Below are 17,824 nucleotides of genomic sequence, written 5' to 3'. Positions count from 1 at the left end.
TGGGGCTGGCAGGATATCAGAATTCGCAGTATTTTACATTATTGCGACATGTGAAGACATTTGTGATAGAAATGTAAACACTCCTCCTTATCAGTGTGCTTGTTTTCCATCTGAAAAAACTGTATATGTATGTTTATCAGCTTTCAAGTGTAACTCTCTGGTCACTTCTTGCTTCCAATCAAAAGCAGAACTCAAGGCTTCAAACCAGCGGAGAACACCGTGGCTGTGGTTGCTCACCAGCTGCCAACTCTGTGTTTAGTGCAAATATTTTAAGATTAATCTCTGTGTATCCAAGAGCCCTTCTGTCAGAGCAGGTTGTGTTTTATGAGACGGCTCTCTCAGGTGGACCAGTCATGGAAAAAGAGAACATGATGTGTTACAACTTCTACTTGGCGTACTTAACGTTGCACGTCCTGTGATGTAACTGCTGTGCGTACGCACACTGCTTGGTTAATGGCGTGTTGTGCAGCCAAAGTCGCTCACGACACCGACGCGGCTGTGAGGATATTTCTGGGATTTGGATTCGGTGTTTGAAATCACTAAAAAAAAAATCAGTAGTTTGTCTTTTTGGACTCATATTTTCTAAAAGCACTCAGTTAAAATGGGGCTTTATGAGTAATAAACATCAGAGTATTTAAGATGACATCGCTGCCTCGATCAGATGAACCTATAAGAGATGCTTGTACTGGGTGTAACGTAGAGAAACTATTGATTATGACATAGGACCAGCTTATGTCCTCTTCAGATCATGGTGATGAAGTCTTCGGACATGGATAATGGACGTCTCCTGTTTTCGCCCACTAAGCCCTTGTTTATGGATCTGTAGTGTTGGCTCTTGATCAGTAGAGAATTGCACAGCTTAAATACGTCTTTCACTGGACAACCAGACTGTAAAAATGTTTATTTATTTCATGTCACACTGTTTGTGATCCACAATGATTTGATAGATTCTGTCAAAAGTAAAAGCTGTCAAAGCATCATGATTTATTGATGGCTTTCACTGTTTGCAGTTTTATACACGAGTTCGTGTTGAGTCCTCTGCTTGCATAAAACATGTGAGAGGAGATGCCCTATTTTCCTGTTTCCTCCCTCTAAAACACCTCTTTTGCAGTCCGTATTGCCACCCAGCTTTAAGTCCTCCTTAAACGCAGGAGAGTACATCAATACATCAGGTTTCTTTGTTTTTGTTGTGCAAAAAGGTGTCATATAGCTGGATTATGTCTGCTCAGTAGAGAAAATGCAAGCCAGTATGCTGCCAAAGTTCAGAAAGTGTTCATTAACTAGCTATTTGTCTTCAGCCGTGTACTTCAGATTAAGCTTCTCGAGGTTGAAAAGTAAAAGTTGTTTGAACCTTGCATATTATTTGAATGTGTTTTCAGCCACAGTAACGGTTAAACTGTAAAGTGATTTAACTTGGTGCTTAAAAGAAAAACTGTGATAATATGACGCCGACTTTTTCTTGGTTGCAGGTTGACAAAGCTGCAGATCCTGGAGTTGAGGGAGAACCAGTTAAAGATGCTGCCAAAGTAAGTGGTTGTCACTTCCTAAATCTTCATAACACCAGCTACAACATCAAAGAGCGCTTTAACTGGGATTCGCACTTGTCATGAGGCATGTTAAGAATCTTTATCTCTTCTTGGTTAGCCTGTGATATCTCTGTGTGTCCTCGGTCCTGCCTCTTTTTTATCACCACACCTCTGACTGTAGTATTAAATTCCACTGTGTTACATAAAGCCCCCCCCCCCCCCCCGTACTTGGCTGCTTGCCGTGACAGGTTTTATAATCCTCAACTCGCAGTGGTGAGGGTTATTTCACCATTTGCGCTGGGAGGCTGAACATCCCACAAACATTAGAGAAGGCTCCAGGTGCTTTTGGTGGAAGTGACTTTCTTTTTGTCCTCTTTCTTCTCTTTCTTTCATGCTTCACTCGCTGTATCATTTTTATTCCCTTGCCACTTCCTCTGCAAAACTGTGCCTTCCTACTTTCCTTTTAGTCCTCCCTCCCCTGGCTGGGTTTCCTTTTGTTTATCTTGCTCACTTTTTTTCTCGATGACTGACGGCCCCAGCCAGCGCTCAAAGTGCAGCGCAGTTGGTGCTGCAGCGCAGAGCCGGATCTCCTTTTCTCACTGTGTATATGTGACAGAGGCCAGACCTGCTAAAGGCTGGAGCCCTGACAAAGAAGACGACTAATGATCGGGAGCGTTACCAAAGCAACGCATAAGCATTTCAGAGATGTAAACAAATGTGTCCGTGCACAAAGGGCCGCAGGAGAGGTCTTTTCAGGGCTTCTATATGGAAGGTGCAGTCTCCTTTCTGTGCCTTTCTCTCCCCACACAGACCTGCACCGAGCACATGTAGAAAGCAAACCTTTCTCTGTATTTTAAGGACGGTTGCTGTTGCTCACGGCTTAGGGTCAGAAGCCTTAGTGGTATTTATTTTTAATTTTTTTTTAACTGTGAACTCACTTTTTTGATGAGCCAGCACAGCTCGGTCTTCGCCTTTCAGCTCAAATTGTAGGTCTGTTGTGTTCGTGCCATTTTATTTTAAGTAAGAATGTGACAAAGCAGGCAAATGCTCTGTTTCATCACGTGTTTTAATATCGTACCAAATACCAAAGGGTTAAAATCGTATTTATAATTCGTGCCGTTTGTCGGACATTCTTATTTTATGAGAAGGCACAAGGAAGGACGGCTCAGTCCTGCCATGAAAGGCCCATCATATCACATTATATCTCTACCTTGGCGGTGTCTTGCTTTGGTTTTAGTGTGAAATAAGTTTTTGAACTTTTAATAACTCACAGGAAAGCTTTGAATAATTCCTTTTAAACACCTGACTCTTGTGCATTTTATAACCAGCTCAGTCTTATTGTTTTGCCACTTTGGATTAGAGCAGATTTGCGTTTTGCTGCTTCTGCTCAGGTCAGAGGCATCTTGTCAGTGTCGACCTTACCACGCAAAGTGAAATGAGCTTTTGCAGTTTTCTGTTTGCGACGACCAGCTGCATAAAGTCACAACTGTAAGCAGCTGAACAGTCCTGGTCTGTTCCTGCTTGTTTACGGTGTAATGGGGAATATGAGCCTGTGACCTGAATGTGTGGAGGAAATTCTGGAGCAAGGCTTAGGGCAAGCATACGTCACATTTTCCATTATTTAAAGCATAATTCTGTCACGCCTCGGCTCTAAAAGATATTTATTTCCACTTAAATGTATTCAGTGGCAGGAGAAAAGCGAAAGCATGTGTGCCATCCAAAAATATCCAAAAGCAAACATAATGGAAATTGACAGACATTTTTAAGAAGTTTATGTGGGCTTTCTTTTTCGATGCATATGCTCCACATTCCTTTCGGTTTTAGCTGTTACTTTTGTCAGATCACAGAGGTGCAGAGCATTATTTTATCCTGATTTGTCAACATGCAGCATTCCCGCTGTTTAAGCCTCTAATACACCAATCTGTGATGCGCTTTCACCTCATTCTTACGGTTTGATTTTAGTGTGTTACTGCTTGTGTGTCAACAGAAGCATGCAGAAGCTTACACAGCTGGAGAGGTTGGACCTGGGGAGTAATGAGTTCACTGAAGTGGTGAGTAGCCGTCAGTCCATCCATACCCAGAGCGCTCTACCTCTCTGAGGTGACCTCATCTCCTTAAAGTGTTTGCTTTTCTCCTCCTCAGTGTTTTATAAGCACACATGGAGACTTCTCATTCCTTTTAACTGGCGATCTGTTATTGCTGTCGGCCGAATGAGTTTCCTGATGTTTAATTTTTAGCTTTCTTACACTCTCGCACACATCTCTGACACTTGATCTCCTTCCTCTTGTCGGCATCTGCAGCCTGAAGTGTTGGAGCACCTGACTGGACTCAAAGAACTGTGGATGGATGGGAACAGACTGACATTCTTACCTGGGGTAAAATTTACAGTGGTTTATACTTTCAGGGCACTGTTGTGTCCAAAAAACATCATGTTGAGATTATTTCCTTTGATTTCTCAAAACTCTCCGTCTCCTCAAATCTTCATCACAGGAAACAGCAGTCAGTTTACATCAGACTAGAGAAAACCAGCAGGGGAGCAGCCTTTTGCAGACTTTTGCTTTGCACGCGTCCTAAAAAAAAAAGACGTTTTTCCACTGAACATGACTGATGTACAAGAATGCATCGATGGTTTAAAAATGACGTGAGGTTCTTCTCATCCAAATGACCTGCTTGTTGTAACTGGGTCAAAGCATTAGTTCTGCTGCCAGCACTTTTTACAGCATCAGCTGTAATCACAGACTGGCTTTTTATTAGCAGCGAAGTCTGTCAAGCATATAAAACCAAACGAGTGGCTGTGACTGTTCTCCATTAAATCAAATGTATGCTTTCACTTTTGAAATCGTGCACAATTGTAAGCCACTTTCGGCTGATATCTGGTCTTGGACGCTTCTAGTTTCAATCCACTGCTTATGTGATCATCTGCCATTTGTCCTTAGCCCTTGGCATAAGTTAAGAACAGATAATGAGTCATGTGCGAAACCTTAATGTCATTTTTGCTTGCTCTTATCTTCACAGATGCTGGGAATGCTAAAACAACTGGTGTATCTGGATGTGTCAAAAAACAGCTTAGAGATGGTAGATGAACAAATCCGCGGCTGCGAGAGCCTGCAGGACCTCCTGCTATCCAACAATGCCCTCACACAGCTTCCTGGCTCCATCGGTAAAGATAACAGATTACACAGAAAACATCTGAGGATAATGTGCTCTGAAACATCTGTTTTGTTTGCGCTGGCATTCTGGGGATGTAATTCCTTTCTATATGAAATACGTTTTCATCACAGAAAGTGTCAAAACGTTTTCTCGAGAAAAATTTTCACAAGAGGAAGCCATTGCCTGGTTTGCTTGTGCGTTGATACAACGTATAGAAGTACAACAATGGGTTTATGAAGGCTGCTTTCTTATTGTTCATCTGTGTATTCATCCAAATGGTTTCAGAGCGAATAAATTGGGACAGAATATTGTTGGGAGAAGGTGGCATTATTGGGTGGTTTTACACGTGGTTTATTACGCAGTAATAAACAGTAGAGTTTGTTTCAATAACTAGATTTAGTCATTTTAGTCACTTCGTGGGCCAAATCATTTCAGACTAGAGTAATAAAACCTGCTGAGTACAAGCTGTCAAATTTGGGATTCTTATTAAACGTATTACTGCACTGATGTCAGTATTAATGAATCTAATTAACTGCTCTAGTGGATACTCTTCTTTGTGGGTTCATCAAGAGGAGATGATCAATAACTCCTCTGGGCCGTTGTTATGCATCTCTCTCCATCTCTGTGATCCCGTCTTTAGGCTCCTTGAAGAAACTGACTGCTCTGAAAGTGGATGAAAACCAGCTGATGTATTTGCCAGACTCTGTTGGAGGGTGAGTTTTACAGCTTTAAAATCAGCAGAATAAAGCCTGAGGTCAGTGGATTATTATTCTGTTTTTATCATCAATCCACTGATCGCGTACAATGTCTGTCTGGATAAATCTGATATTCCCACTGAACATAATGTTTCTGTACGCCCCCCCCCCTTCCCTAATGCTGGCGGTATTAAGCGACCTGTTAATGTTCATGGATTTTGAAGACCGGATCACAGTCGGTGCATATCAGTGTTTTTATGGAAAGCGCTGACAGTATTGGAGAGGGGCTGGTGGTAGAAAAACTTGGCGCTAAACTGATCGATAACTGGTTAGATAAGCAGCACCTGGCTGATTTTTGCCGGCAGCAGACAGGTAAATCCAGCAGGAGACAGCTGCTAAGTAGTGAGTAAGCCGGGCCCACATGTTGACCCTCAATCTCCTGCGAATCATAGTGGTGTAGCATAAAGATTAGGCACCATTTAATCCGTCTAAAATAGATTTTTTTTCTTTCCCCATCCTACATCTGCGACAGACCAATCTACATCTACTGACAAATACTGCCGCTTGTTTGTGATTTATTGTGTCCAAACACCGTTGGTTATCCCTTATGTCGGAATATGTCTCCTTGTGTACTTTGACACAGATTATGTAACAAAGCCTATGGTTTAGTTTAATCCCATGCATGGATTCTCCTTTAAGCAAGCTAATTTCTTTCTCATTTATACTTGGCTGGTTGTAGTCACTGCTTTTGTAGCGTTTTGTTTTCCGTTGAAAGGAGTCAAATCCCCTCTTTTACTGTAACGCATAAGACAAGCATTTCTGGCTAGTCTCCCCTCGTTGACCCTGTTATTGTACGCTACTGCCACGCTGTATGGCTCAAAATTTAACTAGGCTCTTGTTAAAAGAGTTGCTTGGGAGTATTTTTAAGGAAAAAGTGTTGGAGACTGTGGAATTAGTTCATTACTCGGGTGTGAATGCACAGATCTCTGTTGGAATGTTGTGTTTCAGGTAGCAAAACAAAATGTCATGCCCATTTGTGCCACTGCTTTTGACAGACTAGTTCATCTCATTTCCCATGTTTAACAGTGCTGAGATGTTAGAGCTGATGCGATTAAAGCACCTGATTTAAATGCTCCTGTATCACTCTCTGTTAGGCTGGCATCTCTCGATGAGCTGGACTGCAGTTTCAATGAGATCGAAGCATTGCCTTCTTCCATTGGCCAGTGTGTCTCCATTCGCACCTTTGCTGCGGATCACAACTTCCTCACCCAGCTTCCCCCTGAGGTGAGCGTGTCTTTCAGTAGATTGAAGCCCGCTCGTCTCCAGCACTGCTAGCACTGTTGGCTAAAGGCTCACGCGTCCTTGGTTTGTTCCCCCTCACAGATGGGCAGCTGGAAGAATGCAACTGTTCTGTTTCTACATTCCAACAAGCTGGAGTCTTTGCCAGAGGAGATGGGCGACATGCAGAGGCTCAAGGTCATCAATCTGAGCAACAACAAGTGAGTCTTCACCGATGGTGTTAAGTTATGAGGCCGAGATAAAAGGACTGAAGTTAATTCGATTTTTCTTGTTGTAATTTAATGTTAAATCAATTAATTTGGTCTGGTTTATTTGTTTGTGAATTTATCTTTTAATTGAAATTAGCTTCTTTGTTCAGACTAAACAAAACATTGGTGGATATCCTAATCGGGTTTTATTGACTATACGATCAATTAAACAAACGTCTAATCAGCAGCTGAGTTTCTAACATAAGGGATAATCTGTATTTCCAGCACAAATGATTGCTGGAAATATTGGCTGCACCTCTTACTTTTTGCTTTTGTTGTGCTGCAGGTTGAAAAATCTTCCCTACAGTTTCACTAAACTCAGTGAGATGACTGCAATGTGGCTGTCTGAAAACCAGGTAAGACCACACTTATTTTCTAAGCCATATAATGGGCTCATAGAAAGCTCCGTGGGGCTTCCAAGCTGTCAGATGGTCATGTGAGTGGCTGCGGTGGATGTGACTCACAGGAAAACGCATCTAAAATGCAGTAAACCACTTCCAGGACATTCGATCTAAACAAGCCAAATGTCAGTGCAGGTCAGCTTCAGTGATACCTCTTTGCCTTTAAAGTGTGGAAGAAGCCTAATGAACGTCAGAAAATGATATCCTTATCTCCACTCTTTAAGGAAAACAGAGTGGTAATCTAGACCGAAACCTAACGAGCTGCATCTGAATGACTGGGAGCCAGTTGGTGAGATAAAGCAGCAGCTGCTGGACGGAAGAAAATCAGATCAAGGATAGCATGCAAATTGTAATGTCTAAAATGTGAACTGCTTCCCCTATTCTCAACAGTCAACAGGCCCGTCTTTTGTAGAAATGCTGAAGTGTGGTCAGCTCAGAAAGTGAGAAAGTGGCTTGTAATCTCAGCTGAGTGGGGCCATGTGTGGTCAAAGAATACTTAAACTACACATATCAAGCCTATCTGAAATGTTTAAGTACACAAAGGAATAGTAATGTTGGAGAACACTCTGTGGGAGTATACTGCTGCAGTCTGTGTGCTTTGTCTGACTTATAAATATTTCCAAATTACAGACAGACTCTCACAAGGTTCTAAAATCAATTATTCATGCGTTTTCTTCCTCCTGGCTGGTCTATTCCAAGGCTCAGATGAACTGCCTTGACAAATTGTCCCTGGGAAACTGCAGCTGTTTCAGAATGCTGCAGAAGAGCTGCTGTGCAGAATCAGCCGTGGAGCTCCCGTCTCTGCTGTCCTTGCCTCAAATTGGTGATTAAACAGAGAATAAGATTAGAGCATTTTTCTGCTCTTACAAGGCTCCCCATAATTCCTCCTTAAATTCTTAACCTTCTACTGAACAGAGTCCAGCAGGCATGTCGGCACAGGTGCAGTAATGGTGGCAGGTGGGCCGTAGAGCAGCTTCATTGAGAAATGGTTGATAAGGAAAGGGATCCAGATATCGAAGGGAACGTAGCTGATTAGAAGACACTCAGAGGACGCCAAGCTGTTCGACAGAGCAGAATGATTGTTAACAAAATGGCTGCAAGCAGTGTAAGGGAAAATGTTTGGGTTTTTTTGCCCCCCCCCCCTCCACCCTTCTCAATACACCTCAGGAAGGACAGCTGAGTCATGCATTAGTTCATGCTTTCTGAGTTTGTAAGGTTGTGAGGGTGATCTGTGCGGGGGCTTTAAGTGTAATTCTACTTCTGTTTATATCTACGTCTTCATGCTTGTTTCAGGTTGGGGTCATTTGATAATATTTCAATGGTCAGCTAGAACACACGGATGCTGTTTTTCTTCCTTTAATGTTCAGCCGTAAACAACGAGGACAGGAGCTGTTCTCCCTGCTGTTGTGAAGTTGTCATTTTCCCGTCCTACTGGGCTTGAACTGAAATGTGTCGTGAAGTAACAGGTTAACGGTACCAGTTGTAGTACCAGATGGATCAAATGCTTTAGCTGGTATAAGGCCAAAGGCCTTTTTCCTGTCGCGGTGTTCTCTCCCCTCATGGCCTCACGTCGCATGTTCCAAGCTTTTAAAAACATCGAAACCTTGCTGAAAATTCTTTGAATCAAATCTTTAAAAACAGTAAATGTTTGAAAAAAAAGGATGTAATCCTAAATGATAGAAAATTATGTCCAAGGATGCATTGAAGCTCCTTGGACCAAGTCAACCAACTGTATCTAATTGCTTTAAAAATTGGCGAAATTATCTCTATAAACGCTGCTCCAACTTCAACCCTTTGATGTTATAAGAGTGCCGGAGGCCTGAGAAGAATCAGGGAACTGTTCTCGGTTAATGAACCATATTTTAAAACCTTCCATCTTACGGTCGTACAGACCGGCTCTTCCATGCTTCATTTTTTTCCCCACAGGCAGTATCCCCTGGATGTGATCAGCTGTTTATCATCGCAGCAGAGAAATGAGATGCGGTGTAGCGAGTAAGGGATGATCATTGCACTTGGAAGGGTTCGCTATGTCTTTATCTTATGATAAACTTGTACGTGTTGGTCACATGCACATATGCGCAGAAACGAGATATGGAGATACTTTCAGGCGACCTCATAGAGCATGTGAGCGTGTTGGCGTATATGTGCTGCAACAGAGATCTGGTTGTTTATGGCAGCAGGTGAGTAGTGACTCTCTCTCTCACCGTGTCACTGTATACTACCAGCTTGGCTCACTTGGAACCCCAGCTGAGGTTGTGCCCAAAAACCAACCAGTAGCCAGTATCGGTTACGTTGTGCTGCCTGCAACGGAAAACCCAAAGCTCAGGCGCATCGTTCCACGCGATGGAAAGATGCCACGAGAGAAGAAAGATGTGCAAAGCAATTTGAGGGAGACACAATGAATCAGTAGTGTTATTTCCCTCCTTTATGTGTGCTACAATTGATCGGATTTAAGTCCACTTATCTTGATGTTGCGGCCCAGTTGATCAGAAACCGAAAACTCCAGGACATTCTCTGAGTGTTGACAGAGTGACTTTCTGTCTCCCACAGTCGAAGCCCCTGATTCCTCTCCAGAAAGAAGAAGATCCGGAGACTCAGAAAACTGTGCTGACCAACTACATGTTCCCTCAGCAAACCAGGACCGAGGACTGTGAGTAGACAGTCTTTTCTATTCTTTCATGCTCCATCTGGCAGACTAACAAATGTTTAGCTATTAGCAACAGGGCAGGATTTTAAGGGCCCGGAGCTTTATGTATCTGATGTAGAACTTACTGCATTTAAGTTTCATATGAAGCTGTGACAATTATCAGAGTTTTATATTAATAATATGTACACAATAATTCTAAATGTATTTGTAGATGGCGTTCAATCAAAGTTCTTCACAGAAAACACAGTAACAGAGTAAAAACCCATGATTTGAAACCTAAAGAAACCTTTAAAATAACAGATAATCAGTTTAGTTTTTGATGTATGAATCTAATTTTAGGTTAATTTGATGCCACATTCTGAGTGACTGCCATGACTACAAGTAGGTTCTTTGTTATCACAGTCTTATAGGTGACCTACAAGGATCCCTCACTGCATATTTTATGGGAGACTGATTACCTGAGCCTGCAGGGGAAACCCTAGCCTTTGTGTTGTTGTCAAGCATCCATCTGTTTGCTTTGGGTTTCCGTTACACCAGAATGCTTGAACTGACCCTATTGCATCTTAGCCTTTGCGTAATTAGGGGTTCAGGATCGACAAGCTTGACCTACTAACATGGTCATGAGTCAACAGGTTGATTTTTGAGATAATGTCTGTGGTTTGCTGTGCTGCCATAAAAGATCTGTTCTTTATTTGCTACATGCCAGCCATGTGCTCGATACCATTTCCCCCGTTCTGTTTTCCTGGGAAGCTGGAATCGGTTATGACCTAACCTTAATTATTATGTTTGACAACTTGTGATCTGTCAGGCATACAAGGTGACTCATGTTATCCAGTGTGCTTTTACTCTCTGGCACAGAGCAACAAGTTGAACCAGAATTCTTTAGAAGACTTGCTCTTAGCTGAGAATCAAACAAATTGGATCACCAGTTTGATCATCAGTCTGTAAACGTGGTTTATCGAAGTGTTTAGAACTCCAGGGTAAAGGGCTTTTTAACACAGGAACCACACTGACTGATTTTTAAGCTTAAGCTGGTACAAGCAGCTTCGATTAGTCTGTGCATGTATTTACACACCAGATTCATATCAACTCACGGCAAAGTTGTTAATACTGTCAGACAAAGAGCAGCAAGATGATTCTGCAGAGTTTCGGGAAGGTGGCGTCTCTGTGTTCACCACTACTAACACGACCTCATAGTAACCGTGGCCTTGTTTTTCTCTTGGCAGCATGTAGTAGTCAAACAGGAGTTGCAACACATCAGTGTTTTGCTTTCTTCATCAGCAACAAGCTTGCCCCTTTTTGAGCAGACTGCAGATATGTTCCATCTTTACTTTAACCATAGTATCAAGCTAAAACACTGGTAATAATGTGCATTAGTTAGTTAGAATGAAATTTTAAAAAAAGAAAAAGAAAGAAGAACAGCACTTCCAGGTGGTTTTAGAGGCAACCTCCTTCAGGTTGCCTCGCGCTGTCTTAGCTCCATCTTGTGGTGAGACGTCAATGAAACTAACACAGTGGTGGTGACTGAAAAAGCCATAAATACCAAAAACTGATGAATAATCTGATGCATGGCCTCTGTTTCTTTTCAGACATTCCCAACTCCGACTCTGAGAGCTTCAATCCGACCCTCTGGGAGGAGCAGCGCAAGCAGCGAGCTCAGGTGGCCTTCGAATGTGACGAGGACAAGGATGAGCGAGAAACGCCCCCGAGGGTTAGTGACACACATTTGTTACAGTGTACATAATTGGCAAAGGGAAAAACAACGGCGCTGGCGCAACTTACTGAAACTGCAAGGCTATTGTTGTTATCTTTATCAGCGAAGCTTTACTTTGCTCTACAAGCCCCATCATGTAAACCAATAGAAACATTCATCCCAGTCTGTTCCAGCCTGGCTGGGAATGTTTCACACAAACAGAGCTAATGATGACTTCAGCACTCAGTTGAAAGGTGTCTGAATGAACTGGTAATTAAGAAGGAAGAGGAATTAATCATATGTGTGTTCAAACTGAAGGACCTGAGCAACAACACTGTAATACTACAGCAACAACTGTAGGGCTTTGTGAGAGATTTTACCTCCCAAAATGTCATTGGTTTGGAGGCTTTTTTAAAAAGTCCCCGTCACCCTCAGGATAAGGCTTTCACTGCAGAATATTTGTTCCCTCCCAGTGTGTTGGTTTCCCCTTTTAACGAATTCCAAATGAACACGTTTTCTCATTTATAAACGCTGAACATTGAAACCATTTCAATGATGGGCTGGCAGTCCGATGAATGAGCACCAAATTCAAGAGAAATAGACATTGTTTTCTGCTTGTTTCAGGGAATTTTCACTGTAGGGGACAGATAAAACACCCACATCTTAACACGGTTTTGTGGAAAGATCCCACACTTGCACTTCCTCCTTCACTTCTCGGTCTGTGTCTTAGACCTGCTCCCATGTACTTTAGGCTGCAGAGGAAACACCATAGTCTGAATCTATTATTCAGTTCTTTTGGACTTTGTTCAAAGTACTTTTGTTCAGAATCCAGTTCATATAATGCACAAAGAATGAGCACAGTTTGTTGCCAAGGATGAGTTTGTTTTTTAATCTCTGCGCTCATTATTTATTTAGCTCTCTAATTTTAGTCTGTATGTATTTTTACTCTGTCAGGAGGGAAACCTGAAGCGCTACCCCACACCATATCCAGACGAGCTGAAGAATATGGTAAAGACGGCTCAGTCGGTGGCTCACAGGCTAAAGGAGGACGAGTCGAGTGACGAATCAAAACCAACAGAGAGGAACCACATTGGAGTACAGGACACAGGAGTTAAGGTCAGCTTCAGAAAAAGCTACTCCTGTACTCGGAAAGAAATAACTCCCTTTCACATCCTGTTTTTAGTTAGCTATGCTTTAGATTCTGTTCAACAAACTAACTGCATGCACGTAGAAGAAGATTTACATGAGAGCACTTGTTTTCATGCAGGTGATAGAGGCCCCCCGTCCCAACGGTGTGGCATCAGACATTCAGCCCCCAGAATCCTCCAATCCTTCTGCAGCCGAAACAAAGGAAACTTCTGAGTCTCTCAGCTCCCAAAAAGTCCCTCTCAAGTCTTCAGAGGGCTCTGTAATGAACCACGAGGACACACTCGAGGTTGTCCAAACATGCAGCACTCACAAGTTCTCACAAGTTCTTTTTACACTGAGCAAATGAGGTTTGAATGAAAAGGTGCAGTCTTTACAAAAGCATTTTCATCGTCTGCAGGATTCTGAGGAACTGTCGGATGACGAAGAGGAGATGAAAATTGCTGAGATGAGACCTCCCCTTATTGAGATTTCCATCAATCAGCCTAAAGTAGTGACTCTAAGTAAGGATAAAAAAGGTAAATTTGACTGACTATAACAAGATTTTAACCGGGAAAACTAACTGAAGCGTCTTAACAGTGATATTTGTGCTTGACAGATGATGGGAAAGATGCTGACTCTTTACTGGATGACACGGTAGCCAACAGCAACCAGAACAACAGTAACTGTTCGTCACCATCACGTATGTCCGACTCTGTGTCTCTGACCACAGACAGCAGTCAGGACAACTCCCTGTGCACACCTGAGAGAGAGGCAAAGATGCCTTTCCTACCAAAAAGCCGGTTAGTACCATTCTTTACCGTGTTAATGTCCTGCTGTTGCTGCCTTGCATCTGAAGCCTTGCATTATGTCCTTGCTTTAGGCAAGAAGACGAGAACATGAACCAGCCAAAAGACACGACCCCACTTCTTCATAATGGGAATGGCTCTGAAACGTCCCTTCAGGCCCTTTTGAAAAGCCAACAGACGCCGCCAGACTATGACCTGTCAATGGAAGCCAGACTGGCGTTCATTGAGAAGGGAATAAACAATGGTATGGGAGAAACGTACAACAAGTGGGACCAGATCAACATGAATATGACCAAGCTGCCAACCTACAACGTGTGTCAGCTGGATGAGATGGACAAAGCAAAGAACAGTTCAGTAGCTCAGGAGGACTTAAACTGCAAGCAGGGCTATGGAAATGACAACATGGATCATTTACAGAATGGAAATCAGCAGGGGAACGACTGCATCAATAGTCTGGATAACACATGCCAAGTGATGAGAGTAGAGACATCTGCTGTGCATGTGGCCTCCACAGGCGTAACTGCCAGCAGTGACATGTCTCTGTCTCGCAGCACAGAGGAGCTGTCTCCAGAGAAAAGGTGTCACCCACCGCAGGTGATGAAGTCTCACAGCATTAGCAACATAGAAACGGGGGGCATGAAGCTGTACTCCTTCGATGGGGCTGCAGACCCTTATGAGTCTGCAGCAATGAGTAGAATGGCAGGGGCCGGCCCGGGGCCAGGATCGCAGGGCCAGAGCATAGTCAGGAGCAAGTCCGCCAGTCAGTTACTCAATGACCAGACGCTCCTGGTCTACCCCGGCTCATCTACATCCTCCTCAGACCTGCTGTCCTCTTCTAAGCCTCCGATGAGCACCAGCAGATATCCAGTCTCATCCAGCATGAATATGGGAATTTCTCCCCCTCAGTATAATATACAATACACAAGCAGTGCCATGTCTAATGAGGGCTCCTGGGCCCAGAGAGCACCCATGCCTCCAGAGCACCAAGGCTACCTCCCCCCTCCCCCACACTCACTAGCCAACACCAATTATTCAAACCGTAATCAGGCACCTCCTTACCCTCTGCCGCCCCAGCAGAGGGGCCCCCCCATGGCTCCCAAAGGAGACTGGACCAAGGAGAGGCTTCATCCTCCAGGCGGTCAGCCGAGAAGCAGCACCTTGCAGAGGCAAAGCAGCATCTCCTCCACAGCCTCCATGGGCGACCCAAGGCGTATGCAGGTGCACGAGGGGGAGTACATGACATACAGGGACATCCACACCCTCGCACGAGGGCCCCTGGCCATGAGCCAGGCCATGCAGAGGCCCCTCTCAGCTCGCACTTACAGCATCGATGCACCCGGAGCTTCCAGGCCCGCCAGCGCCAGGCCACAGCCCCACGAGCTTCCAGAAAGGACCATGTCTGTCAGCGATTTCAACTACCAGCACAGCAGCCCCAGCAAGCGGCCCAACACCAGGGTGAAGTCGGAGCACTCCCTCCTGGACGGTCCAGCACAGATGTCGGGAGGAATGGGTGCAGGGAGGGTGCCAGCAGACTGGAGGGATCAGGTGATGCGACACATCGAGGCCAAGAAAATGGAAAAGGTAACAGATGCTTGTATGAATGAACCCCGAAGTCTGCACTTAGTGGGGGACGAAGCTGCCTGCGGCTGCCCCAGTACTGTCTGTTTCCAAAATGCCACAGTGCCTGCTTTTGTTATTTTGCCCTCAGATACATTGTTAAATATGAATTTGGGTTTAATCAGTGTCTTTGTACCAGTGACTCCTCAAACAAACTGCTACTAAACCTGCAACAGACTTGGGCTTGACATCTTTCGTTGTTCTATTAACTTTTGAAGTTCAGCATATGGAAGAGTAATAACTTTGTTATTAAGTCTTTGTTCGACCTTTAACTCCATTTGCGGGGCTGATTTGTTTGTTTGGTGCCTCTGAATGCAGACAGTTTTTTTTTCTTTTTTTTTTTTTGCACTGAAGCAGAGAAGACATCTTTTCTAAGATGAAACCAAATTCAAATTGCTATCAAAGCGCAGCACAACAGTGAGGTTTCTTAAAAGCAAAAGATTACAAGAGCCTACTAACCCGTCTTTATGTAAGATCTCTCTGATTCTCTATCTTTGTAAGCTGCAAATGTTTTTTTTTTATGTGTCTATTTCATGTCTGTCAATCATTTGGTGGATTGCATGGCCACCTCTGCTGCATGTCTGCTGCTACTGCTGGTCGTCAGAATGCACTGTCTCGCTCCTATAATTCCAATAACTCTCCACTGAGCTGGTCTCACTACGGCAGCTGTAGGGATATGCATGCCAGCCAAGGCTCCCTGGCGTTTAGTAGCAGGGACGGACAGCCCTACGGAGCCCTGAGCTTCTGTGTGAGTACTGTAAACCTGTAGTTGACTCCTGCTCATACTAAGCCAGGGCCTCCTGTTTCTGCTAGTTTCACATCCCTTAGAATATAAGGAAATAGCTGGTTCCTTCTCTCCTCAATGTTGAGAATTAGTCAGACCCACTGAAGCTTTCTTTCACTTGTCCTTTTTATAGACAATTGACCGTGTTTCTCAGCATGTGATTTCTCATGACTAAAAACCCTAGTTTAGTGCTCGATGTCAGTAAAAAGAAAAAAAATAGATGAATTTTAGTTTTTGTGTTGCTAGTGCTCGTAATCTTTAGAGGTGGAGCTGTTTAAAAGGGGCCATGTTATGTCAAACTGTTTCCTTGTTATTTCTAGTGACACATTAACATACATTCACATATACCAATGAGTAATAGGAGCTTTGCATCTAGGATGAAATGGCCCCCTTTAAACTTTCCTGTCCCTGTATGATCATCCCTGTCCTTCTCTCCATCGTGCCACCCTCAAATCATCCTGTGATAGAACTTTTCTCTTTTAACTGCACTTTAAATGCTTCTTTTACTCATTCGTCATCTTCACTCCAGCTTTTGATCACTTCAGAGTCACTTCATAACCGCTCACTTTGTGTGTGGGGATGAAACTGTGTTGGTGAAAGGTAAGTGCTGTTAAGTGTGTGTCGAAGTGATGTAGAATCTGTAGAGGCACATTGCCCTTTAATGCTGTCATTGTATTCTTTAGCTTCATCAATTTATAATTAATTTAATTTCCAGAAGGCTAATATTCAAAATTACACACTGCTTACTGCCTGGACAGAACCAAAGAAGAGTTTATTCTGTTTTTTACCCCCTTTATCAACACCTTGCTGCCTAATGTCATTACAAGACATGAAATCTGTTCATGTCAGCCTTTAAATAACTTTTATGTTTTGTTTGGGTACAATAATCTTTATTCTTTACCTTTCAGGATGATGTTTTTGTTCCTCAAGGGCCACAAAGCTACACAATGGACCCCCACAGAAAAGTATGTATGATATATATACAGGCTGTTACTTGCAGAGCAAAGAGGAATTGATTAGACTTTCAGAAGTTGTTCTGCATTTATCATTATGTAGCACGGCCTATTTTAAAGTTTTTTAGAGCCATTCAAGCTCTGTCCTCTGCAAAAGTTGGAATCAATAATTGGATTAAGGATATAAAAACCTGCTGAGTGCTCAGGAAAGCATTCTGTTTATTATGGTGTGTGTTTGTTGCCCAGGTGCCTTTGATGAATGGTCAGATGGGCCCTTCTGTTCGTCCTCAGATGAGCCAGACATCCATGGCTCGACACCCTTCCAGAGAGCAGCTCATTGACTACCTGATGCTCAAAGTCTCCCAGCAACCTCCAGGGCCTCCGCGTATTCCAAACGATACTCTGCAGCAAGAGGTAAAGGGTCGATGCTCATTTAACCTCGCGCTGGCTGCAGATTCATGTTTAACTGAAGGATCTTAAGGGGCTCTATTCCTTTAAATCGAGTTTTAAGTCTTTAACCAGTGGCTCTGTTAACAAACATGTTTGAGGTAGCCTCCCATACCTCCTAATAAAAGGTTTGGAGCTGAGCGTCGTCATTAGAGCGGTGCTCACTTTTCTTTCTGGTGTAATGGTTTAATTTTAATTTTGTCGGGTTGGGGATTGGAGCACCACCATAGCTCTGCTGGACAATCCAATCTGACGTCTTTCGTTACCTCACCATCCATCTGCGTTTAAGGATTTCTCATTTCTGACATTTTTCCCTCAGTTTTAGAATCTCTTAAGCCTCTTATTAGCCCTCTGTTGGAGTTCTCATAAGAGCTTAGGTGCTTTGTGAATAACCGTTACATTTACCAAGATCAGGTCTTAACTTTGAGAA

The 17,824-nt window shown here is 43.4% G+C and overlaps 1 protein-coding gene across 3 annotated transcripts in view; it reads left to right on the top strand.

The window, feature by feature from the left end:
* Nucleotides 1-17,824, top strand: part of erbin (erbb2 interacting protein) — a 46,529-nt gene that overhangs the window by 25,265 nt on the left and 3,440 nt on the right. For 2 of the 3 annotated variants that reach the window (XM_072372500.1, XM_072372499.1), the window contains 18 exons: nt 1,470-1,526; nt 3,514-3,577; nt 3,827-3,901; nt 4,542-4,686; nt 5,317-5,389; nt 6,526-6,655; nt 6,755-6,870; nt 7,205-7,274; nt 9,870-9,969; nt 11,556-11,677; nt 12,614-12,775; nt 12,927-13,094; nt 13,206-13,323; nt 13,404-13,587; nt 13,668-15,174; nt 15,815-15,958; nt 16,903-16,959; nt 17,194-17,361. In XM_072372500.1, coding sequence (XP_072228601.1) covers nt 1,470-1,526; nt 3,514-3,577; nt 3,827-3,901; nt 4,542-4,686; nt 5,317-5,389; nt 6,526-6,655; nt 6,755-6,870; nt 7,205-7,274; nt 9,870-9,969; nt 11,556-11,677; nt 12,614-12,775; nt 12,927-13,094; nt 13,206-13,323; nt 13,404-13,587; nt 13,668-15,174; nt 15,815-15,958; nt 16,903-16,959; nt 17,194-17,361 — 3,460 coding nt within the window. The remainder of the gene's footprint in view (nt 1-1,469; nt 1,527-3,513; nt 3,578-3,826; nt 3,902-4,541; nt 4,687-5,316; nt 5,390-6,525; nt 6,656-6,754; nt 6,871-7,204; nt 7,275-9,869; nt 9,970-11,555; nt 11,678-12,613; nt 12,776-12,926; nt 13,095-13,205; nt 13,324-13,403; nt 13,588-13,667; nt 15,175-15,814; nt 15,959-16,902; nt 16,960-17,193; nt 17,362-17,824) is intronic. The other variant, XM_072372501.1, reaches the window with a different exon arrangement.

Source organism: Leuresthes tenuis, unplaced genomic scaffold (assembly GCF_036924035.1).
Source record: "Leuresthes tenuis unplaced genomic scaffold, fLeuTen1.0.hap1 SCAF_19, whole genome shotgun sequence".
In the NCBI taxonomy this organism is placed as follows: domain Eukaryota; kingdom Metazoa; phylum Chordata; class Actinopteri; order Atheriniformes; family Atherinopsidae; genus Leuresthes; species Leuresthes tenuis.
The sequence above is the reverse complement of the archived record's forward strand: the minus strand, read 5'-3'. Positions and strand labels throughout refer to the sequence as shown.